Raw genomic sequence first — 24,435 nt, 5'->3', positions numbered from 1 at the left:
AAACAGCTGTTTTGGCTCGGACGCGTAGAGAGAATGGATGACGGAAGGTAGCCAAAACGAATTTGGAACCCAGAAGGAAGATGGAAGAGCCGACACCCGCCACTCACATGGAAGTATTTAAAGTGCCTATCAGGTAATGGCGGACAGAGGCCTCCAGGAAGGAGACTGGCTGAATAAAAGCAAGTGGAAAACCGGAAGCGAGAAGCGGCCACAACCGTAACACTCGCGATGTGATGATCATATAAAAAGTACTTTGCAAAAAGTTTCGACAAAGGCCCAAAGAGATAAAGTGGCGTGGTTTTAATGGATTTATTCGAGCTGCAGTCCAAACCGGCCAGCATATGCGCATTGTGAAAATGGTGTTCTAGCAGCGATTCCAGTTACTTACCAGTGTTTCTGCCGGCAAAATGTTCGCTCAGTGACTCAAACGTGATGTCACGGACGGTTAGTAGCAATCAAAGAGAATCAGACGATTTCTCTCAAAATAAAAGTCTATGTAGACGTACAATGCTATTTTTTAATCTTCTTATTTGTGCTTGGACATTACACCTCAGTCAGATCGGTTGTTGTGGTAATGGAATGTAGTCCAATTAAATCAGGCGCTGCTGATGGAATTATATTAGGAAATGAGATACTAAAAGCAGTAGATGAGTTTCTCTATTTGGGCGCCAAACTAAGTGATGATGGCTGAAGTAGAGAGGATGTAAAATATAGACTGTTAATAGCAACAAATGCATTCCTGAAAAGAGGAAATTGTTAGAAGCAGAATGGTTAAAAGCAGAAGATTAAATGGGCAAATCAAGCAATTAATGAGGTACTGGACGGAATCTGGAGAAAAAGAAATTTATGGCATAAAGTGACTAAAAGAAGGATCGGTTGATCGGAAATACTCTGAGGCATTAAATAATTGTTTATTTAGCAATGGAGGGAACTGGGAAGTGGGGGGGGGGGGGAGGGTTAGAAAGGAGACCAAAGGATGAATTCAGTGAGCAGATGCAAATGGTTAGCCAATCAGGCCGATTCAAGAGCAAATACAAACGGCCTGCCAGATACAATTAATGTTGGTAATTCTCATAGCGAAGATGATAGCCACGAAACTGCTCTGCCATTGGCTCGGGTTCGATCCTTACTACCGTCCCATGTCCAATTTCTGTATCGCTCTCGGTTTTAGGAAACCATACCGAAGACGTCGAATCTGGAGGGGCCGCTTGAATTTTCGTGAATGACGACCTAATGGGCTAACTTCAATTCTAATTAACTTGGAAACGGTGCAACGTATCGGATTTTTTAAGAATTATTTTTCAGTACAGCTTACCCTGCAACACCCTTACAAGAGTTTCACACTTTTTCTGACCAGCCTGTACAAGGAAATTTCATCACCTGTAAGCAAGTTTTCGGCTACGAAAGTTAATTTTATTTTTCTGAATTTTTTAGTTGATACTTATGTGGAATTACGAAATCTCAATCCTAATTCTCATTTATTTACAAAAGAGTACACGTTTTTAATTTGAAATGTAGATCTAATTGAATCTCAGCATCATTATATTGCCTGCTTTTCTTGGCTGCATCTGGGTTGTTGCAGAGGGAGGAAATGTCTACGGACCACAGTAAAGTTTTGTGAAAGCCAGAAAGAACAAAACTCAGGAACTGTTTTTTTTTCGTATTAGCGTCAGAGGTAACTTCGCTAAAAATAAGAAATTTCAGAATCAGGGAAATAATGAAGTATGCATTCCTCTGGTCCCAGAAATTGAATCTCCTTCTTGCATTGCAGCACCTGTACATATTTATCTCATATTTTACGCTTTACTGATAATCTAGTGAACAAACTGCTTAAAACGCCGAAATGTGAACACGCAAATGACACTTTCTGAATCCGTCCGTCTAAAGAGTCGTGACTAATGGTGCTGATTTGGAATAAAGAGTGAAGAACTCGGAAGATTTGCGACGCTCCACGTTTTCTTCGTGACGAAAACGCAGCGTTCGAGCTGCCCAGAAATCAAAAATAGTTTCAACTTCAGACCAGACGTACAAAGAAAATCTTGCGTGTAAAGTGTCAGGAAATATTCATCCCTATATGCTCGATAGAATATTTTTACTTTTTAAAACGTTATTTATAATCAAAATATGGAACGCAAATTTTTCGTGATTGGCATCTTTAACCTTTTGGAGATACTCGTGTAATGATTAACGCAAAATTACGTATTTTTATTGAAGAGCAATGTTCAACTGAACCATCACTAAAACCAAGTGTTGAAGCTTGTTGGTTCCTTACTGTAGGAAAAGTAAAAAGAATGCTTTAATTTAAATTTATTTCATATTTTGAGAGAGAGGTTTTCATTTCTAATATTTTGGTCTTTGTCACACAAAGGCTGTCGTATATTAAAAAGGACGGGTTTCAAAGAGATAGCATCTCTTTGAAATATAAAACGCGTTGACCTGCTGTTATCTAATTACAGTGATATGAAATACTTTTACAAAACCGGATGAGAGCTGACGAAAGGGGCAAGAGTTCTCTGTCCCTCTGGATTTCTCTTGTTAATGTATTACATCTTTATACAGTTTTTTGTGACTGAACTGCCTTTCTTCTTATGGTAATGATTTTTGTTTCGTAACTGTTGTTTTTTTCATTCTAGAAGCGTCTGGACTGTACTGTAACAAGCTTAGGTCAGTGCTCATTTCCGACGTCATAAAAAAATATCGTTTTAATAGGTGTGGAGCTGATACAGCGAGGAATGCAGAACTTTCCAGAGCTCTAGAAGGAGTATAGGCTAACTGTACAAGCCTCCACTGCTCATAGCCTATACTGCATTTACTATTCAACTTGTTGACATCGTTCTGGACTATTCATAAGCTTAAACATTTGATGAGAGACTATCGCTCTTTGTTTGATAGACTGAATTAGAAGAGGCCGCGATGAAACCTTGTGCGACTGCAGGCATTGACGGATTCGTCCCGGGAAATCAGCCGAGTAATATGTTCGTTTCGAAGCGACGTTCCGATGACTTCCGTACTTGTCCTCTCTACGACAGATGTATAGCAAGAAACTTACGGGATCGAAATGAACATGTCAATTGGCCCATTCCCGAGAAGAATCCATCTATGATAAAACTTAACTGGAGGAACGTGGGACTACTAGGGAGCATTTCACCGATGAAGTGAGCAACACTAAACTATACCAGTTAACAACTGTTAATCGTTACGTCACACGATATTTTCCTGTTAGCGATTAGCAACTTTTGACAATTTTCCGTTTTGCAAACTTCTTTTAATCCTTTTTATTTGTTAAAAATGCCAAATTATATGGTTTCGACATTTCTGTTTTGAGAATCTATGTCGTAATATACAGTGATGAACTTCTATACTGGGTGTGTCACGCAAAACGTAAAACCCCTTTTGTTTCGTAAACGGTTCTAGATATCGAAACGAGGTTTCCGGCAAATGATAGTAGCTAAGGGGCACGTAATTTAGTATATAATGTAGAATCTCAGCTTCTCTACCGCTCTAGATATTGAAGCAAGTATGCCTTTTTAAAAGTAGGGTATGCTTTTTTTTAACGGTTCCGAAAACACCTGAAAAGATTATTACAGCGATATAATGATTGTTAATTTTGAAGTTGAACTTCTTCGCAAAAGAATCCGAGCAGTTCTCTGAAGCTGAAAAACAAGTCGGCCGAAATTGGCTATTGCGTAGTAAACAGCTGATGCCAGCCTACGTCGATGTATCGAGCCGTTAGACTGTTCGCTTGTCGGCTACGCGGAAGTAGCAGGAACTGTGTTGTCTATCGGCCAGTCATTTCTGCTTCAGGATTTCTTGCATGCGGAGTTGTACACCAATGAGGAGAAGTCAGACATACTTCTTTTACACGGCGAATGTCAGACAAATGCTATCGAAATGGTAATGGAAAACTACCTGACGCCGGCCGGTGTGGCCGAACGATTCTAGGCGCTACAATCTGGAACCGAACGACCGCTACGGTCGCAGGTTCGAATCCTGCCTCGGGCATGGATGTGTGTGATGTTCTTTATGTTAGTTAGGTTTAAGTAGTTCTAAGTTCTAGGGGACTGATGACCTCAGAAGTTAAGTCCCATAGTGCTCAGAGCCATTTGAACCATTTTTGAACTACCTGACGAAACTGTGGTTGTTTCCACAACCACCTGGAAACGTACGCACATTTGAAATAGTTTTCCTAAGCCCCATCTGATGCTCGAGAAGCTAGAACATGCTGTAATTCCACATACAAAAATCACAGTCAACCCTGTGTCGATGTCGTGTAGGAAGTGATGCTTGTCTTGGTAGCGTAAGCCAATCTTGCTGCATATAACGACGGAGCCTGCCATGAGAGCTCCACTTGGTGGTGTTTACACCATAATAGCCTACTGTGGTCGCATCGCTTTCCAATTTCAATGCATTTCTCGGACGATTTTGCAAAAGGTTTCAACGTCAATACTGACAAGCGCTATATCGCTGCAATTGTCTTTCCAACGGCTATTGAATGCAGTAATGGAATGTACGAGGGTTGGAACTTAAATAGTGGCAACTATTTATTCGCAACCGATACAAAAGAGTTACATGTTTCCACCTGTTACTGTCCTTCCAAGTAGTCACCAGCGTTGTGTAGAACCCGTTGCCAGCGGTATACCGTTAGCAGAGCCTGTGTTCTGCTGATGGTGTGCATGGAGCCGTCTCGTGTATGAATGTGATGGTGTTATCCTAACGCATTAAGTTCCTCCACGGCAGACCGTCAATTCACATTGTTACTGTTCGTTTTTGGAGCATGCCCTGCGACCAGATTTGCGAAAGAAGCGGCGACACTTTCTGCGCAACCCACCCGTCATTTTGCACGACAATGCGCGGGCGCATACAGCGCAAGCTGTGGTTGCTCTGTTCGGTCGCTGGGACTGGGAAGTACTCTACCATCCACCATACTCCCCGGACTTAAAGTACTTGTGACTTTGATTTGATTCCGAAGATGAAGGAACCAATTTGTGGCATTCGCTTCAGAAGTGTTCCAGAGTTTCGACAGGCAGTAGACCCTCTCCATTCGCACCATCAACGGAGCAGACACTGCTAACGGTATACTACACCTTCCACATCGCTAGCAACGGGTTCTACACAATGCTGGTGACTACTTTGAAGGACGGTAACAGGTACAAACAAATAACACTTTTGTATCGATTGTGAATAAATAGTTGCCACTATTTAAGTTCCAACCCTCGTATATGGTTCCATTAAAAAAGCCATAGTTGTTTCAGTATCTCGGTTGATACCACAGTTCGGAGCATTATCCACACAAAACGTTACGTGCCCCTCGCCATACTGTCAATTGCGGGAAACCTCGTTTCGATATCTAGAACCCTTAAGGAAATAAAACGGATGTTACTTCTTACGTCACACACCCTGTATCACGTCGATCCATCTAATAGGGCGTGAGTTCAGCTTTGGTACTCAAAACAATTTACAAGTAGCTGGTCTACTTTTATTGCAGATGGTAGCAGACCGAGTTATCATCAGGGCTACAGATGGGCTTATGCCGGGAGGCCGGAGTTCCTTCATCTATACGCTGGCACTCTGATGAGGAGTATCTGTCACACTTCGTAGCTGTAAAGGCTGAGATGAATATTCTACCCATCCGTCAAAATGAAATGGTTCCTGGGTAGCGTAAAAGACGATTTAGGCCTCGACAAGTGTGGAGTGGCTCGGCTCTGAGCACTATGGGACTCAACATCTTAGGTCATAAGTCCCCTAGAACTTAGAACTACTTAAACCTAACTAACTTAAGGACATCACACACACCCATGCCCGAGGCAGGATTCGAACCTGCGACCGTAGCAGTCCCGCGGTTCCGGACTGCAGCGCCAGAACCGCTAGACCACCGCTGCCGGCAAAGTGTGGAGTGTATCGGACGCTCTGGTAGTGCGGTCTGTCGCACGTAGGCCAGACTTTCGGAACCGTGGAAGAACGCTGCACGGAACACACATGACACACACGTCTTGGAGAACTTTGGAGTCGATGGTCGCAGGGCGGTGCAAGGAAAGGAGACACTATGATTTCGACCAAATGAAGGTGCAGATGCAAGATTTCTGGGATTCCATCGTAAAAGAATCCATTGAAATTAGTCTTCTCCTGCGCTGACCTCTTCATCTCAGAATAGCACTCGCACTCTACGGCCTCAGTAATTTGTTGGACGTATTCCAATCTCTCCTTCAGTTTTCGCCTTCTACAGCTCCTTCTAGTACCACGGGGCTATTTCCTGATATATTAACACAAGTCCTGTCACCCTGTCCCTTTTTTTTGTGTTTTGCGTATGTTCCTTTCTTCGCCGATTCTGCGAAGAACCTCTTCACTCTTTATCAGTCAACCTAACTTCCAACATTCTTCTCTAGCACTACATTTATAACGCTTCTATTCTCCCCTGTTGCGGTTTTTCCACTGTCCATACAATACCATACAATGCCGTGCTCAAAACGTATATTCTCAGAAATTTCTTCCTCAAATTAATTTATGTCTGACACTAGTACGCTTCTCTTGGCCACGAGCCCCCTCTTTGCCTGTACCACTCTGCTTTTTATTTCCTCCTTGCTTCGTCCGTCATGGGTTGTTTTGCTTCCAAGGTGGCAGAATTCCCTAACTTCGTCTACTTCGTGATCACCAGTTTTCATGCTAAACTTTTAGCTACATTCATTCCTGCTACTTCTCACTATATTTTGTCTTTTTCTGGTTTATTCCCAGTCCATATTCTGTATCCATTAGCTTGTTCATTCCACTCAACACATCCTTTAATTCCTCCTCACTTTCACTGAGGACAGCAACGTCATCAGCGCATCTCATCATTGATATCCTTTCACCCTCAATTGTAATCCCACTCTTGAACCTTTTTTTCTATTTTAAATTTCCGTCATTCCTTCTTCGATGTATAGATTCAACAGTAGGGTGGAACACAGCATCCCTATCGTACGCTCTTTTTAATCCGAGCACTTCGTTCTTGACCTTCCAGTGTTACTGTCCCCTCTTGGCTCTTGTACATCTATGTATGTAAAAGGCAATGTCTTGACTGACTGGCACATCATCGTCCAGCCCAAACCGCTAACGATAGAAGAGCGTTGATTTTATTCTGTAGCTTCGTTTAAGAAGGGATTTTTTTAATTTCTTTTTTCTAAATATCTCTCTTTTAAGCCAATTTTGAAGCTAGATCTAAGAAAACTGGTATTTGGTTTCTCGGTCTGAAATAAAGAAATAAGTGTCTCAACACTTTTGAAAATTTTGCCCTAGCGAGCGAGCTAAAGTATTTTTTAAGTAAATCATTATTAAAGAAGTACTAAAGTGTTTTTAAAGCTACAACTATGAAAATTTGTATTTGACTTTTCGTTTACAAATAAAAAAGCGTGTTTCAGCGTTTTTGAAAACTCAACCCCTAAGTGGGGAAATACTTTATGAAAATATTTAATTGTGAAAGCATTTTTAAAGTAAATCTACGAAAATTGGCATTTGGCTTATCGGCTGGAAATGAGAAAGTATGTGTTTCACTGTTTTCTGACTTACACTGCTATGGGGGTGAAATAGGGCCCGAATGATTCAAGGGCTCGTCATTGCCCAACCGAAACCGCTAATGATGGAAACAAATCTGGAGAGAGCGTGCATCTTATACTGAAGGCAGCGTTTAAGAAAGGATTGTTTGAAATTCCTCTCCTAAGCAGGCGAAAGAGGGGATGAAATTTCTTAAGAAAATATTTCTTTACATCAAAAAAATTTTAAAGCTAAATCTATGAGAACTGGTGTTTCCTTATGGGTTAGATATAAAGAAATATGTGTCAGGGGATGAATGTTTCTATGGAAATGTCACTACAAGGACACAATATACAGGATTAACATAAACCTTGGATTCGATCTACCAGAATCGATTTTAGGGGTAGAAGTACATTCGAAAAAGACCACGCCTCTGTGGCATTAATTAGCCTGAAAAGCTTAAAGGTTTTGTAATTTATGAAGAACATAAAAATACTATTAAAGGAAAAAAATTCAGACTATACAGTCTACCCTCACCCCTATTTCGAACATTTGGCACCGTTTTACGCTATCGAACGCTTTTTCTAAGTCATCGGGTCCAATGAACGTGTCCTGATATTTCTTCAGTCTTAGTTCTATTATCATGCTCAATGCGAAGATTGCCTCTCTGGTGCCTTCACCTTTCCTAAAACCAAACCGCAAGAGCTGATACGCTGATTGTTCGATAATTCTCGCACTTAGCTGCCCTTGCTATCTTCGGAATGATGTGGATGGTATTTTTGCAGAAGACTGATAGTACATCGCCAGTCTCATAGATTCTACACACCAACTGAAATCTAGATTTGATTTTCATCTCCGCAGTGATTTTACAAATTCCTGTGGAATTTCGCCTGTCCTTTCTGTCTTATTTGATCACATGGCTTCCAGTGCCCTTTTATACTCCGACTTTAATACTGGATCCCCTATATCTTCCATATCAACTCCAACTTCTACTTTTATGAAGTCATCGGACAAGTCTTCTTCCTCATAGAGGCCTTCAACGAACTCTTTCCACCCATCTGCTCTGCCTGCGATTAGAAGTGGAATTACCATCGCACTCTTAATGTTAGCAGCTTTCCTTTTAATTTCACCGATTGTTGTTTTGACTTTTCTGAATGCTGACTCAGTGCTTCCGACAGTCACTTCCCGATTTCTGCACATCTTTCCTGCAACCATTTCACCTTCGCTGCACTGCACTTTCTATTTATTTCATTCCTAAGGGATTTATATTGCAGTATTCCAGTATTACTTCTCTCGTCGATCAGTTGGGTATTTCTTCCATTTCCCAAGGTTTCTCAGCAATTACCTTTCTTGCTCCTCTATCTGACAGTTCAACATCTGCGATTGCCCGTTTTAGAGATGGCCATTCCTCTTCAACTGAACTGCCTATTGAGGTGTTCCTTATCTCAGTATCTATGTTGTTGTGGTCTTCAGTCCTGAGACTGGTTTGATGCAGCTCTCTATGCTACTCTATCCTGTGCAAGCTTCTTCATCTCCCAGTACCTACTGCAGCCTACATCCTTCTGAATCTGTTTAGTGTATTCATCTCTTAGTCTCCCTCTACGATTTTTACCCTCCACGCTGCCTTCCAATACTAAATTGGTGATCCCTTGATGCCTCAGAACATGTCCTACCAACCGATCCCTTCTTCTAGTCAAGTTGTGCCACAATCTCCTCTTCTCCCCAGTCCTATTCAATGCCTCCTCATTAGTTATATGATCTACCCATCTAATCTTCAGCACTCTTCTGTAGCACCACATTTCGAAAGCTTCTATTCTCTTCTTGTCTAAACTAGTTATCGTCCATGTTTCACTCCCATACATGGCTACACTCCATACAAATACTTTCAGAAACGACTTCCTGACATTTAAATCTATACTCGATGTTAACAAATTTCTCCTCTTCAGAAACGCTTTCCTGACAATTAAATCTATACTCGATGTTAACAAATTTCTCCTCTTCAGAAACGCTTTCCTTACCATTGCCAGTCTACATTTTATATCCTCTCTACTTCGACCATCATCAGATATTTTGCTCCATAAATAGCAAAACTCCTTTACTACTTTAAGTGTCTCATTTCCTAATCTAATTCCGTCAGCATCACCCGACTTAATTTGACTACATTCTATTATCCTCGTTTTGCTTTTGTTGATGTTTATCTTATACCCTCCTTTCATGACACTGTCCATTCCGTTCAACTGCTCTTCCAAGTCCTTTGCTGTCTCTGACAGAATTACTAAGTCATTGGCGAACCTCAAAGTTTTTATTTCTTCTCCATGGATTTTAATACCTACTCCGAATTTTTCTTTTGTTTCCTTCACTGCTTGCTCAATATACAGATTGAATAACATCGGGGATAGGCTACAATCCTGTCTCACTCCCTTCCCAACCACTGCTTCTCTTTCATCCCCCTCGACTCTTATAACTGCCATCTGGTTTCTGTACAAATTGTAAATAGCCTTTCGTTCCCTGTATTTTACCCCTGTCACCTTCAGAATTTGAAAGAGAGTATTCCAGTCAACATTGTCAAAAGCTTTCTCTAAGTCTACAAATGCTAGTAACGTAGGTTTGCCTTTCCTTAATCTAGCTTCTAAGATAAGTCGTAGGGTCAGTATTGCCACACGTGTTCCAATATTTCTACGGAATCCAAACTGATCTTCCCCGAGGTCAGCTTCTACCAGTTTTTCCATTCGTCTGTAGAGAATACGCGTTAGTATTTTGGATCCGTGACTTATTCGGTAATTTTCACATCTGTCAGCACCTTCTTTCTTTGGGATTGGAATTATTATATTCTTCTTGAAGTCTGAGGGTATTTCGCCTTACATCTTGCTCACCAGATGGTAGAGTTTTGTCAGGACTGGCTCTCCCAAGGCTGTCAGTAGTTCTAATGGAATGTTGTCTACTCCCGGGGCCTTGTTTCGACTCAGATCTTTCAGTGCTCTGTCAAACTCTCCACGCAGTATCGTATCTCCCTTTTTATCTTCATCTACATCCTCTTCCATTTCCATAATATTGTCCTTAAGTACATTGCCAATGTATAGACCCTCTATATACTCCCTCCACCTTTCTGCTTTCCCTTCTTTGCTTAGAACTGGGTTTCCATCTGAGCTCTTGATATTCATACAAGTGGTTCTCTTTTCTCCAAAGGTCTCTTTAATTTTCCTGTAGGCAGTATATATCTTACCCCTAGTGAGATAAGCCTCTACATCCTCACATTTGTCCTCTAGCCATCCTTGCTTAGCCATTTTGCACTTCCTGCCGATCTCATTTTTGAGACGTTTGTATTGCTTTTTGTCTGCTTCATTTACTGCATTTTTATATTTTCTCCTTTCATCAATTAAATTAAATATTTCTTCTGTTACCCAAGGATTTCTACTAGCTCTCGTCTTTTTACCTACTAGGTCCTCTGCTGCCTTCACTACTTCATCTCTCAAAGCTACCCATTCTTCTTCTACTGTATTTCTTTCCCCCATACCTGTCAATTGTTCCCTTATGCTCACCCTGAAGCTCTGTATCTATATCCTTAGCGAATTTCAAACGAGTATCATCATTCCTCAGTACTTCAGTATCCCACTTCCTTCCACACTGATTCTTCTGGACGATTCTCTTGAACTTAAGTCTATTCTTCAATCTATTCTTCATCATTACTAAATTGTGATGAGAGTTTATATCAGCACCTGGCTACGCCATAAAATTAAATAACAGATTTAGAAGTCTCTGTTCGACTATGATTAATCCAGCTGAAGTATTCCCATGACTCCCTGTCTTTTCCAGGTATACCTCCGTCCCTCATGATTGTTGAGCAGAATATTAGCTATTAGCACTTGATATTTATTGCAGAACTCAAATAGACTCTCTGTTTACTACGGAGAAGCCTATAGTCTCCGTAACCATTTCTTTAATTCTTTTCACTACAAAGGGTTTCCAGTGTCTTATGATTATTAGATTTTCATCTCCCTTTACACATTGAATTACCCGCTCAACATCATTACTTACTTTCTCTGTCTTTTCATCTCCTGCTTGCGACGTTGACATGTATACCTGAACTATTGTTGCAGGAGTTGATTTGCTTTCGTATCTGATGAGAACAACCCTGTCACTGAACTGTTCACCTTAACTCACTCTGTGTCCCACTTCTCTATTCATAACGAATCCTTCTCCCGTTTTGCCATTTCCTGCTGCTGTTGGTATTATTATTGTCTGACCAGAAATCCTTATCTTCTATCATTTCACTTCACTGAGCCACATTATATCTAGGCTGAGCCTTTACATTTCCCTTTTCAGATTTTCTAGCTTTCCTACTACGTTCAAACTTCTGCCATTCCGAGCTCCGATTCATAGAATGTTATTCCGTTGTTGGTTTCCCTTATTTCTGTCACAGTCACCTCTCACGAACGCGTTCAGTTGCAGGCCACATGTTCTGTGGATACACATTATGTGTCTTTAATGCAGTGGTTTCCATCGCTTTCTGCATCCTCATGCCGGAGAGTGACGTTAACGTCTATCCACTGCTCGGCCCTCTTTTGATAAGGCCGTTGGCAGAATGAGGGTGACTTCTTACGCCGAAAGTCTTCGGCCGCCATTACTGATGATTTTTTATTCAAAATGTAAACAATGACTGCGTTTGAACCCGGGACCCAGTACGTTTTGAATACTAGTCGAAGACGCTGTCCCCTTTATTTCCACATTTTGTTTGGCACTGTTCACACTTCACTTGGTTATTTTTTTAATTTTTTTTTATTCTACAGAGGGCAGCCCGTCCTCCGACCAAACATGCTAAACTACCGTGCTGGCACTCCTTGACCACGGGTGACCACAGTACGAGATTCGAAAGGCAGATTACAAGGTAGGCACAGTGACGGGGATGTTGGACGGAACAACAGCGACCATTGGGGCGCGGAGCGAGCACAGAATGCCTGGTCCCCAGTGGGCGCGCAACAGTAGCAGGTCGCCCTCAGATATGAAACGAGCCGTTCCAGCCTCACGGAAGCCGTACCTGGGACCAGTAACCGAGTATGTAGCCCCCCAGTAGGAATGTTACGAACGACAGTAAAACGACTTTACCCTACATAAAATCACCTTCTTCGTAATATACTTCGACTAGAAAGGACAACTCTCAGAAGTATAAGCTGCTGCAAACGTCTGCCAGTCTGCCATTTACAGACAACACAAAACTACGTGGCAGATATTGTCCACACATAAAGAGCAACTGATCAGACATGAGATACATACTGAAGAAACAACCCAGATTCACGACAAAGACCAACAGAAATGTGCACTGGTGAGTGAAAACATTGTGACCACCTGCTTAATAGCGTGCCCCTCTTTGAAACGCAATGGATTTGATAAGTCCTTGCTAGGTTTCTGGAGGTATGTGGCACCCTATGTTCTACATGTAGGTCAAGCAATCATCCTACATTACGGGCCGGTGGTTTGTGACCCACGAACTGTCTCCCACGTTCTATCGGGTTCAGATCAGCCGAATTTGGTGGCAAATACAACGCGAGTTCACTATAATGCTCCTCAGATCACTGTAACACGATTCGGGCATTGTGGATCGATACCTATCCTGCTGGAAGAAATCGTCGCTGCCGGGGAAGACATCAAGCGTGAAGGAATACGGATGGTCCGCAATAATGTCAACCTAGTCGTCAACTGTTATTCAGCCTCCGATTACTGCCATAGGCAACATCGAATCCCAGATGACTATCACCACAGCATAATCCTGCCCCCATAGCCCAGTGTTAGTGGCGCAGTGCGTGTTTCTAGCAGCCGTTCGCGTGGATGGCCACGTAGCTGGCCTCGACCATCGACCAGTGTAACAAAAAACTTTATCCATCCGCCCATGTGACACATTTCCACTGATCCGCAGTCCAATATCGATGATCTCATGCTCACTGTAATCATAACTAATGATGTTGTTTGGTCAAGGTGGAAGGAAACATGTATAGATGCACTGCTGCGGAGCCCTATATTCAAAAATGTGTGGTGGACGGTGTGCTACGAAAAGTTTGTGCCCGCACCAACATTTTATTCCGTTGTTAGATCTATCACAGATCGCTGCCTATTCTGCATTTAATAGCGGAAAATCTTACGACCACCGCTTTCTGTCATCGGGTGTGACCGTCTAACTCTTTGTCGCCTACTCGTTGTTTCACTACAGTATAATTCGAACAGCAGACCAGTTTCCGTCTCCGAGACTCTAGTTCGCAACCACAGGGTGAGAAAAATCTGCCCTTTGTAGAAGTCGCTTATGTCAGCGGATTTCACCGCATCGTCACTAGAATGATCCCTCATTCATCTCTGTTCCATTTATACACTTTCCGCGTCATATGCTGTCAATGCCACTAGGCGGCTTTCAGTCTTGCGGTGGGCAGCGGTCATAATGTTTTGATTTTTAGTGTATCATTTTTTCTTAGAAACTGACGTTCAGAAAAATGTGTCATCTTCACTGCGATTTCAGCGGTCTTTTTAAATTACGTTAGTTGATTATGCCATTTACAGGCTGACAGGAGGGACAGGACTGTCTGTACAGATCATCTTCTAAAAGCCCTTAATTTTTCGCCTTTATGGCTATGGAGCACCTCACGGTCTGTACATATTGTCTAAGTCCTGTAATAAATGGGTTTTCGGGTACAAACAATTCTGAGCTCGTAACAGATGGACATGAATCGAAGGATACCCACAAATAGGTAGCGAGGCTGACCTTCTATATCGTCCAGTCAGTCAACCTGGGCGCCTCAAGAGAGCCACATTCTCGTCCGAATGTGAGAAAGCACTGAATACAATGAGGTGACGAAAGTCATAAGCTACCTCCTAACATCATGTCGAACCTCCTTTTGCCCAGCGTAGTATAGCAACTGGACTGGCATGGACTCAACGAATCGTTGAACGTACCCTTCAGAAATACTGATCCATGCTGCCTCTATAGTCGCCGATAATTGGCAAAGTGTTGCCAGAGCTGGATTTTGAACACGAACTGACCTGTAGATTATGTCACATGTCGGGCAAAGTGGGTGGCCAAATCATTCGCTCGTATTGTTCAAAAATGTTCAAATGTGTGTGAAATCTTATGGGACTTAACTGCTAAGGTCATCAGTGCCTAAGCTTACACACTACTTAAACTAACCTAAATTATCCTAAGGGCAAACACACACACCCTTACCCGAGGGAGGACTCTTTGAACCTCCGCCGGGACCAGCCGCACAGCCCATGACTGCAGCGCCTAAGACCGCTCGGCTAATCCCACGCGGCTCGCTCGTATTGCCCAGAATGTTCTTCAAACCAATGTCCGCCCAGACAGCTGAGCGTTCAGCGTGACGGATTGCCTTCCTACAGGCCCAGGTTCGATTCCCGGCTGGGTCGGGGATTTTCTCCGCTCAGGGACTGGGTGTTGTGTTGTCTTCAGCATCGTTTCACCCCCATCCGGCGCGCAGGTCGCCCAATGTGGCGTCGATTGTAGTAAGACCTACAGCAAGGCGGCTGGAGCAGCGCCGTGAGGGGCCTTCTGGCCAATGATGCCAACAGCTCATTTCCACTTTTTTCAAACCAATAGCGAAGAATGACGGTGAAATGACGCATTGTCATCCATAACATGAAGTCTGTGAATTGCAGTAAATAGTCTCCGAGTAGCCGAATATTACCATTTCCTGTCAATGATCGGTTTAGTTCGACCAGAGCATTCAGTCCATTCCATTGTGAAGTCACCACCAGCCTGCACAGTGCCTTCACGACAACTTGGGTCTGTGGCTTCGTGGGGTCTGCGCCAAACTTGAACCCTTCCATCAGCTCTTACCAAATGAAATCGGGACTCATCTGACCAGGCCACGATTTTCTAGTCGTCTCGGATCCCCCTAATATCGTCAGGAGCCCAAGAGAGGCAATGGATGCGATGTCGTGCTGTTAGCAAAGAAACTCGCGTCGGTCGTTTACTACCATAGTCCATTAACTAAATAATTTCGCCGCGCTGTCCTAACGAGTACGTTCGTCGCACGTCTCACATTGATATCTACGGTTATTTCACGCAGTGTTGCTCGTCTGTTAGACTGACAACTCTACGCAAATAGTGCAGCTCTCGGCCCTTAAGTGAGGACCGTCGGCCACTGCGTTGTCCTTGGTGAGAGGTAATGCCTGAAACGTGGTATTCTCGGGACACTCTTCACCCAGTGGATCTTGGAATATTGAATTCCTTAAAGATTTCCGATGTGGAATGCCTCATGCGTTTAGCTCCAATTGCCATTCCGCGTTCAATGGGTGTGAATTCCCATCGTACGGCCGTAATCACGTCGGAAACTTTTTCACACGAATCACCTGAGTGAAAACGACAGCTGCGCCGATGCTTTGTCCTTTAGTACCTCGTGTACGCGCTACTAACGGCATCTGTATACACGCATATCGTTATCCTATGAGTTTTGTCACATCAGTGTATGTAACTGTGTCAGAGACCAGAAATAGGGCTCACCGGTTAGGCATGCAACTTACCGCAAGGGCCGGGGTGGCTGACGCGCGTCTCGTCGCGGTTGGCGCACGCCTTGGCGCGCAGGTGGCACTCGCTGGCGTACGTGGCGCCATCGCTGCCGCAGACGGCGGCTTCGGGGGCGGCGTCGGGGGCGGCGTCGGGGGGCGGTGGCGGGCAGTCTTCGGGGCACCGGCACAGCGGGCGGCCCTCCACCGACTCACACTCCGCGCCCCACCAGCAAGGCGCCTCCTCGCATGGCTCTGCCACATATACACACACAAACACTGGTCAAAACATGTCTGTCCCTCTCCTGTACAGCTTTATGACTGCGGTCAGACAACAGTAATCTATATCAGTGCAGTAATCTGTAATTACAGTAAGCAGTAATCTATATCAGTACAGTAATTCTATATCACTTAGTATTTAAACATATAAAAGACTGACGATCCTAACGTCGAGAGAATAATTCTTGTATTGAAAATTGTGCGATTATAAATCAAAAGATCCGTCGTCGCCTGTTGCCTCTTTCACGTCTGTAAATGACTGGTTGGACAATACCAATTTGCGCCGCCGTTCGGAGTCTACGTTACACTATAGGTCTCCCGGTAACTTGCCAGCATAGTTTAAAGGCTAAGGGAAGGCGAATGCATACCACATCCAGTACGACAAATCATGGTAAAGCGCTGCGGTGCTGAAACCAAACATTGTGTTGAGGACAGCTTAATTTACTTTATAAACAGCAACAATTTGCTATTCATTTGCGGTGTTTATTATTTCATAAGCTATCTTTAAAGCTATTGCAGGCATGCAGCCATATGCTCGCTGTAGGAGCGAAATACTTCAGTAAAACCTATTGCATTCGGGAGAGGCCTTATGAGATGGAGAGAATCATCTTGAGTTGGTAGTGTATCGTCGCTGGGTCTTGGTTCCAAGGCCATGAGGCCGATAAATATCCAGCAAGGTTACTCAGGCAGGATCTAGGAGGTAGCAGAGTCGTGAGCAGTGGCGGCGCTGAAATGCCAATTGCAATGTAGGTAAACATTCCACCTGCAGGTCACCGCAAAAATTGTATCTCTAATGAAAAAATTACTCTTAGAGGCAATCCGCAGCTAAATAGCTAATGATAAAAAGTCTTGCACAAGGATCGTTTTTATTATTTAAGAGCCATAAGAAGGAGGCAGAGAGCTAGTTTTGCGACTCTATCGATTTAAAAGGCGGTCTTTACGCATCAACTGCGATACGCAGCGTCAAACTCCATGAATTTAATGGTCCTGACGACATTTTTTTCTTCCTCTTTAAAGATGCATGCCTTTCTGTTAGAATGTGATGGTCTCTTTGTGGCTACAAACAGTCAAGGATTGTAACACAAGTTGAGGCACGTAACGCGTTTCACTCCTTTCATTACGACCACTCTTTGGTTTGCTGGATCACGTTAAGCGACCATACTTACAACAGCTATTCCAGTGACAGATATATCGTGGAGTATACTTCTAGAATTGTAAGAAGCAAGTGATACTTTTTGTACTTTTGTGTTGTACGGGCCAGCACATTTGTAAGAAAATAATTGGGACATGAGGTTTTTAAGCTCTGTCCTGTTTTGCGGTCGCCAAAATACGCTCAGGAAAACATTTTAGTCAAAAGGTTACTTTCGCTGCAGAGGTACCAACTTCCAAATTGATCTTTTCAATAGGCACACGAACCAGGATCGTTGCATACTGTGTCTGTAAGAAAATGGTTCAAATGGCTCTGAGCACTATGGGACTTAACATCTGAGGTCATCAGTCCCCTAGAATTTAGAACTACTTAAACCTAACTAACCTAAGGACATCACACACATCCATGCCCGAGGCAGGATTCGAACCTGCGACCGTAGCGGTCAAGCGGTTCCAGACTGAAGCGCCTAGAACCGCACGGCCACGCCGGCCGGCTGTGTCTGTAAGAATGACCGGCTTGAGAGCCCAGAGAAAGCAGGTCGAAAATATTTAGAATTATGTATACTGTCTGGTGGCGCGTCAGTTTAATGTGTTCAAAATCGTAATAGCAAATGTTCATTATGCTTTAAGAAGAGTGCGAACAGTTTCAGTCTGCAGTGTAGAAAATTTTGGGAGAGGGTGTTTTCTGGAGATTAAACGCTGTCGTAGAAGCAAAACGACGTGCTATTAGTCACAAGTTAGACGCAAATGAATAACAGTGGTTATCCATAAGCCGTTGGGCACATATTGTATCTCCAAGTTCCGGTGAAATACTACTGATAAACAGGACTCATACCATATGGATCCACGAACAACAAAAATTACTTATTTCTTCGGCCATCACATCAACAGGAATGACCGAAACTATATGTAGAGAAGTAAACACGAAACATCACCAACGGCACAAACTTTTCAGTTTAATGCCAACTGGTTCAAAACGGTTCAAATGGCTCTGAGCACTATGGGACTTAACAGCTGTGGTCATCAGTCCCCTAGAACTTAGAACTAGTTAAACCTAACTAACCTAAGGACATCACACACATCCATGCCCGAGGCAGGATTGATGCTAACTGGTGTTGAGCGACTACTATCTGTTTCAGGCGATACACATTCGCCTAATGAATGTCACATTCGTAGCACAAGCGCCGGTTTCCGGTTAAACGACACTGATACATTTACTTCAAATTATCGCTTAGATGATACTGTTGCCTGTACTATTAAATTTGATAGCAAATGGATAGCAATCATGGATAATATTGTTTATTGAATCTGAAGTTTTACTATTTGTATCTTTCATCTGATCAATTACTGAATCAGGAATGTTACGACTACCAAAGGAAATTATGCCTTTTGATCCCACACACATTCCACTACTCAGTACAGCCATTCTTCTTCCAGCATGAGTAACTATAATTTTAGTAGACTATAGTCTAATAGAATCCAATCAAACACAAGCATTACGAGGACTATCTTTCATAGTATTATTACGATTATATTTCACAAAACCTACGAATACTGAGAACCACTTCAATGACCACAGAGCTTTAATAATTTATATCTGAAAGCTCTTGGAAAACGGCAATCTGTGAATTATTCCCTAAGAGACCGTGATTAGAATGTATTATGCGAAGTTGGTGCAGTTTGACGTTTGTTTATGATACTGAAACCGAAGAGTTAGTATCATCCCATTAATATCCCTCAAGATAATCTATGTTCTTCAGTAAAAATGGCACATTGGTCTTTTTCATATTCTGTGCAGGAACTCAGAGCCTTTGGCGAAGAGATGGACACGACTGTGCTTAGGCATTCGCGTTAATCGAAGGAGGCTAACCACAGAAAACCTAAAGTTGCCTGGTCGGGCGGGAATTTCAACCCTGCTCCTTCTGAATACGAGACTAGTCAGACAAAAGATGGGCAAATAGTACAAACAACCACGGAAAACTATGTACGGACACTTTTGGAGCCAACAGTAGCCTTAGTATCGATGGGTCTATGGTTATAAATCCTGCATGGTAGTTAGCTAAATTTCGTACCATTTCTCTCTAAAAAGAAAATTGTTCTAACTTTTCGATAGATGTTGGATGAGATGTTTTACCAGTAAAGACCGTATTCATAAATGATCATCTTGGACACAAATAAAAGGTACAAAGGTACTTTATTTCGCCCTTAATCTCTTCAAACCAGCCTATATCGACATCCAAGCCCCAAAAGCCATGTTAGATTGTGGGGAGGAGGTTACTCCTGATACCAGTATCTACACTACTGGCCATTAAAATTGCTACACCACGAAAATGACGTGCTACTGACGTGAACTTTAACCGACAGGAAGAAGATGCTGTAATATGCAAATGATTAGCTTTTCAGAGCATTGACACAAAGTTGGCGCCGGTGGCGACACCTACAACGTGCTGACATGAGGAAAGTTTCCACCCGATTTCTCATACACAAATGCAGTTGACCGGCGTTGCCTGGTGAAACGTTGTTGTGATGCCTCGTGTAAGGAGGAGAAATGCGTACCATCACGTTTCCGACTTTGATAAAGGTCGGATTGTAGCCTATCGCGATTGCGGTTTATCGTATCACGACATTGCTGCTCGCGTTGGTCGAGATCCAATGACTGTTAGCAGAATATAGAATCGGTGGGTTCAGGAGGGTAATACGGAACGCCGTGCTGGATCCCAACGGCGTCGTATCACTAGCAGTCGAGATGACAGGCATCTTATCCGCATGGCTGTAATGGAACGTGCAGCCACGTCTCGATCCCTGAGTAAACAGATGGGGACGCTTGCAAGACAACAACCATCTGCACGAACAGTTCGACGACGGTTGCAGCAGCATGGACTATCAGCTCGGAGACGATGGTTGTGGTTACCCTTGACGCTGCACCACAGACAAGAGCGCCTGCGATGGTGTAATCGTCGACGAACCTGGGTGCACGAATGGCAAAACGTCATTATCTCGCATGAATCCAGGTTCCGTCTACAGCATCATGATGGTCGCATCTGTGTTTGGCGACATCGCGGTGAATGCACACTGGAAGTGTGTATTCGTCATCGCCACACTGGCGTATCACCCTGCGTGATGGAATGGGGTGCCATTGTTTACACGTCTCGGTCACCTCTTGTTCGCATTGACGGCGCTTTGAACAGTGGACGTTACATTTCAATGTGTTACGACCCGTAGCTCTACCCTTCATTCGATCCCTGCGAAGCTCTACATTTCAGCAGGATATTGCACGACCGCATTTTGCAGGTCCTGTACGGGCCTTTCTGGATACAGAAAATGTTCGACTGCTGCCATGGCCAGCACATTCTCCAGATCTCTCACCAATTGAAAACGTCTGGTCAATGGTGGCCGAGCAACTGGCTCGTCACAATACGCCTGTCTCTACTCTTGATGAACTGTGGTATCGTGTTGAAGCTGCATGGGCAGCTGTACCTATACACGCCATCCAAGCTCTGTTTGACTCAATGGCCAGGCGTATCAAGGCCGTTATTACGGGCAGAGGTGGTTGTTCTGGGTACTGATTTCTCAGGATCTATGCACCCAAACTGCGTGAAAATATAATCACATGTCAGTTCTAGTATAATATAATTGTCCAATGAATACCCGTTTATCATCTGCATTTCTTCTTGATGTAGCAATTTTAATGGCCAGTAGTGTATTTCCCCTTCCCTGTTCCATTCATGAACGGCGTGGGGAAAGAATGAGTGACAGTAAACCACCGTATTAGCTGTAATTTCTCGGATTTTCTTGTTGTGGTCATTCCGCGAGAGCTGTCTGGGAGAAAGTATTACCTCACCGGACTCATCGCGGAACGTTTCAATGGTAAACCTCTTCGGTTACCACAGTATTTCTCTGGTAGCGACCACTACTGGAGTTAGGTAAGCATCTCAGCAATGCTCTCGTGCCGATTAAACTGTCGCGCGACGAGACGCTCCGCTCTTCTTTGGATCTTATCTCTTCTATTAATCCAAATTGGTAGGGATTCCAGTGCTCAGGAATCAGTAAACGAAGCGTTCTGTAAGTCACCTCTTTCGTGGATGAATTGCATTTCCATAAGATTTTTTCGATGAATCTCAGCCTGACACTCACTTTAGATCGCTCCGGGTTGTTACTTCTACCTGTTTTACGGTGATTTGTCACTGTTAGTGTAATTGTACAATAGTAGAGTTCTTCGACTTTCTCCGTGCGACTTGCTACGCTTATTTACATTAAGCGTCAACTGCCAGACCCTTTTTAAAGCTATGCACTCCTTTTTGATTTCTATTAATCCGGATAGGCACTGCCAAGTAAGACCCTACTACACTACAACATGGTGTGTTTGTGTGAATCGTTTTATAAAAAGAAATTATGTAAGCTTCCTTCATAAAAATACGAGGTGAAGGACCTTACCTTTTACCGTACTTCATCAAATGTAAGACGAAAAGCTTTTTTTCTGACTGTGAGAGTATGGTACACCTTCTGTGACCATTAGGCTTCTCCTTGGGGAGCAAATTTTGTGGGTAACACTCGTTTCACATTTTCTGCGAAAGTGCAGTCATTTTGACATCACGCAACATCGACAACTGCAGCGATTGATTTCGACTTTCATTAGCGTTTGATGCGAGCCTCTCTCGCAAACAGCTCACAAATGCTGTTAGCGTCACAATTATACACTCCTGGAAATTGAAATAAGAACACCGTGAATTCATTGTCCCAGGAAGGGGAAACTTTATTGACACATTCCTGGGGTCAGATACATCACATGATCACACTGACAGAACCACAGGCACATAGACACAGGCAACAGACCATGCACAATGTCGGCACTAGTACAGTGTATATCCACCTTTCGCAGCAATGCAGGCTGCTATTCTCCCATGGAGACGATCGTAGAGATGCTGGATGTAGTCCTGTGGAACGGCTTGCCATGCCATTTCCACCTGGCGCCTCAGTTGGACCAGCGTTCGTGCTGGACGTGCAGACCGCGTGAGACGACGCTTCATCCAGTCCCAAACATGCTCAATGGGGGACAGATCCGGAGATCTTGCTGGCCAGGGTAGTTGACTTACACCTTCTAGAGCACGTTGGGTAGCACGGGATACATGCGGACGTGCATTGTCCTGTTGGAACAGCAAGTTCCCTTGCCGGTCTAGGAATGGTGGAACGATGGGTTCGATGACGGTTTGGATGTACCGTGCACTATTCAGTGTCCCCTCGACGATCACCAGTGGTGTACGGCCAGTGTAGGAGATGGCTGCCCACACCATGATGCCGGGTGTTGGCCCTGTGTGCCTCGGTCGTATGCAGTCCTGATTGTGGCGCTCACCTGCACGGCGCCAAACACGCATACGACCATCATTGGCACCAAGGCAGAAGCGACTCTCATCGCTGAAGACGACACGTCTCCATTCGTCCCTCCATTCACGCCTGTCGCGACACCACTGGAGGCGGGCTGCACGATGTTGGGGCGTGAGCGGAAGACGGCCTAACGGTGTGCGGGACCGTAGCCCAGCTTCATGGAGACGGTTGCGAATGGTCCTCGCCGATACCCCAGGAGCAACAGTGTCCCTAATTTGCTGGGAAGTGGCGGTGCGGTCCCCTACGGCACTGCGTAGGATCCTACGGTCTTGGCGTGCATCCGTGCGTCGCTGCGGTCCGGTCCCAGGTCGACGGGCACGTGCACCTTCCGCCGACCACTGGCGACAACATCGATGTACTGTGGAGACCTCACGCCCCACGTGTTGAGCAATTCGGCGGTACGTCCACCCGGCCTCCCGCATGCCCACTATACGCCCTCGCTCAAAGTCCGTCAACTGCACATACGGTTCACGTCCACGCTGTCGCGGCATGCTACCAGTGTTAAAGACTGCGATGGAGCTCCGTATGCCACGGCAAACTGGCTGACACTGACGGCGGCGGTGCACAAATGCTGCGCATCTAGCGCCATTCGACGGCCAACACCGCGGTTCCTGGTGTGTCCGCTGTGCCGTGCGTGTGATCATTGCTTGTACAGCCCTCTCGCAGTGTCCGGAGCAAGTATGGTGGGTCTGACACACCGGTGTCAATGTGTTCTTTTTTTCCATTTCCAGGAGTGTATTTCCTCCAGTGTTCCACGAAACTGTCAAATTTTGAGTGGAGTCATAGCTTATTGGTGTGGCCTGTTCGTAATTTCTTGCGGATTCTTTGTACTCGCGCTGAGAGAGTCAAATGTCACGTGATTGATCGAACTAGCTCGATACTGTATCGAACGCTGTGGCTTATCGGAAAATCTCGAACCCATTCGAACACGAGTATCGTTTTCCCAGCCCTAATAATTAACATCCACTTGTAATCGAACCAGCGAACGAGAAAGTTGAGTTTACTGATAGCGAGTCTTCGTATCGCGGTGCACGTTAAAAGCCGCCATTACATAAATTCTTATCCAGCAAAAGTTCTAATCATAATAGTGACTAGTCTGTAGTAGGAAAATGTTACCTGGAAAATATAGTAGAAGATTCTGAAAGAGAAGGTACGTTTCCATTTTCAACGATTCCTTGATTTCACGTGAGCAGTATTACGGCGCCGCTTAGGTCATTCGGAATTAATGTTAACTGCTTTGATGGACGAGCCTGTTCGCGGTCACGACTATTACAGGAGTCCAGTTATTCTCTTGAGTTATTAAATTTATAGGACTACCAAACATTTCTCATTGCACAAAGCAGATGTGATGTGTGAAGAATAAAGACTATTTAAGGTTTCAGTCTCGTCGATATCTTTCGCTTCAACTGAGAGACTTCCAGCAGACTCTCCCGGACGCAGAACATCGACTCTATAAATTTATCTGCTCTATTGAAGCTATAGTCACGCTATTGTTCGTACTATCACTTCCACTGGAATAAATATAAAAAAAATGCCCCTGAGCACTATGGGACCCAACTTCTGAGGTCATCGGTCCCCTAGAACTTAGAACTACTTAAACCTAACTAAGGATATCACACA

The 24,435-nt window shown here is 44.0% G+C and overlaps 1 protein-coding gene across 1 annotated transcript in view; it reads right to left on the bottom strand.

Annotated features, from left to right (window-relative positions):
* LOC126158346 (agrin-like) overlaps positions 1 to 24,435 on the bottom strand; it is a 566,092-nt gene that overhangs the window by 214,876 nt on the left and 326,781 nt on the right. Inside the window, exon 5 of the mRNA XM_049916436.1 lies at positions 16,024 to 16,260. Within this exon, the coding sequence (XP_049772393.1) occupies positions 16,024 to 16,260 (237 nt within the window). The remainder of the gene's footprint in view (positions 1 to 16,023; positions 16,261 to 24,435) is intronic.

The sequence above is a fragment of the Schistocerca cancellata genome, chromosome 2 (genome assembly GCF_023864275.1).
Source record: "Schistocerca cancellata isolate TAMUIC-IGC-003103 chromosome 2, iqSchCanc2.1, whole genome shotgun sequence".
Taxonomy (NCBI): Eukaryota; Metazoa; Arthropoda; class Insecta; order Orthoptera; family Acrididae; genus Schistocerca; species Schistocerca cancellata.
This window is presented reverse-complemented; position numbering and strand designations above follow the sequence as displayed.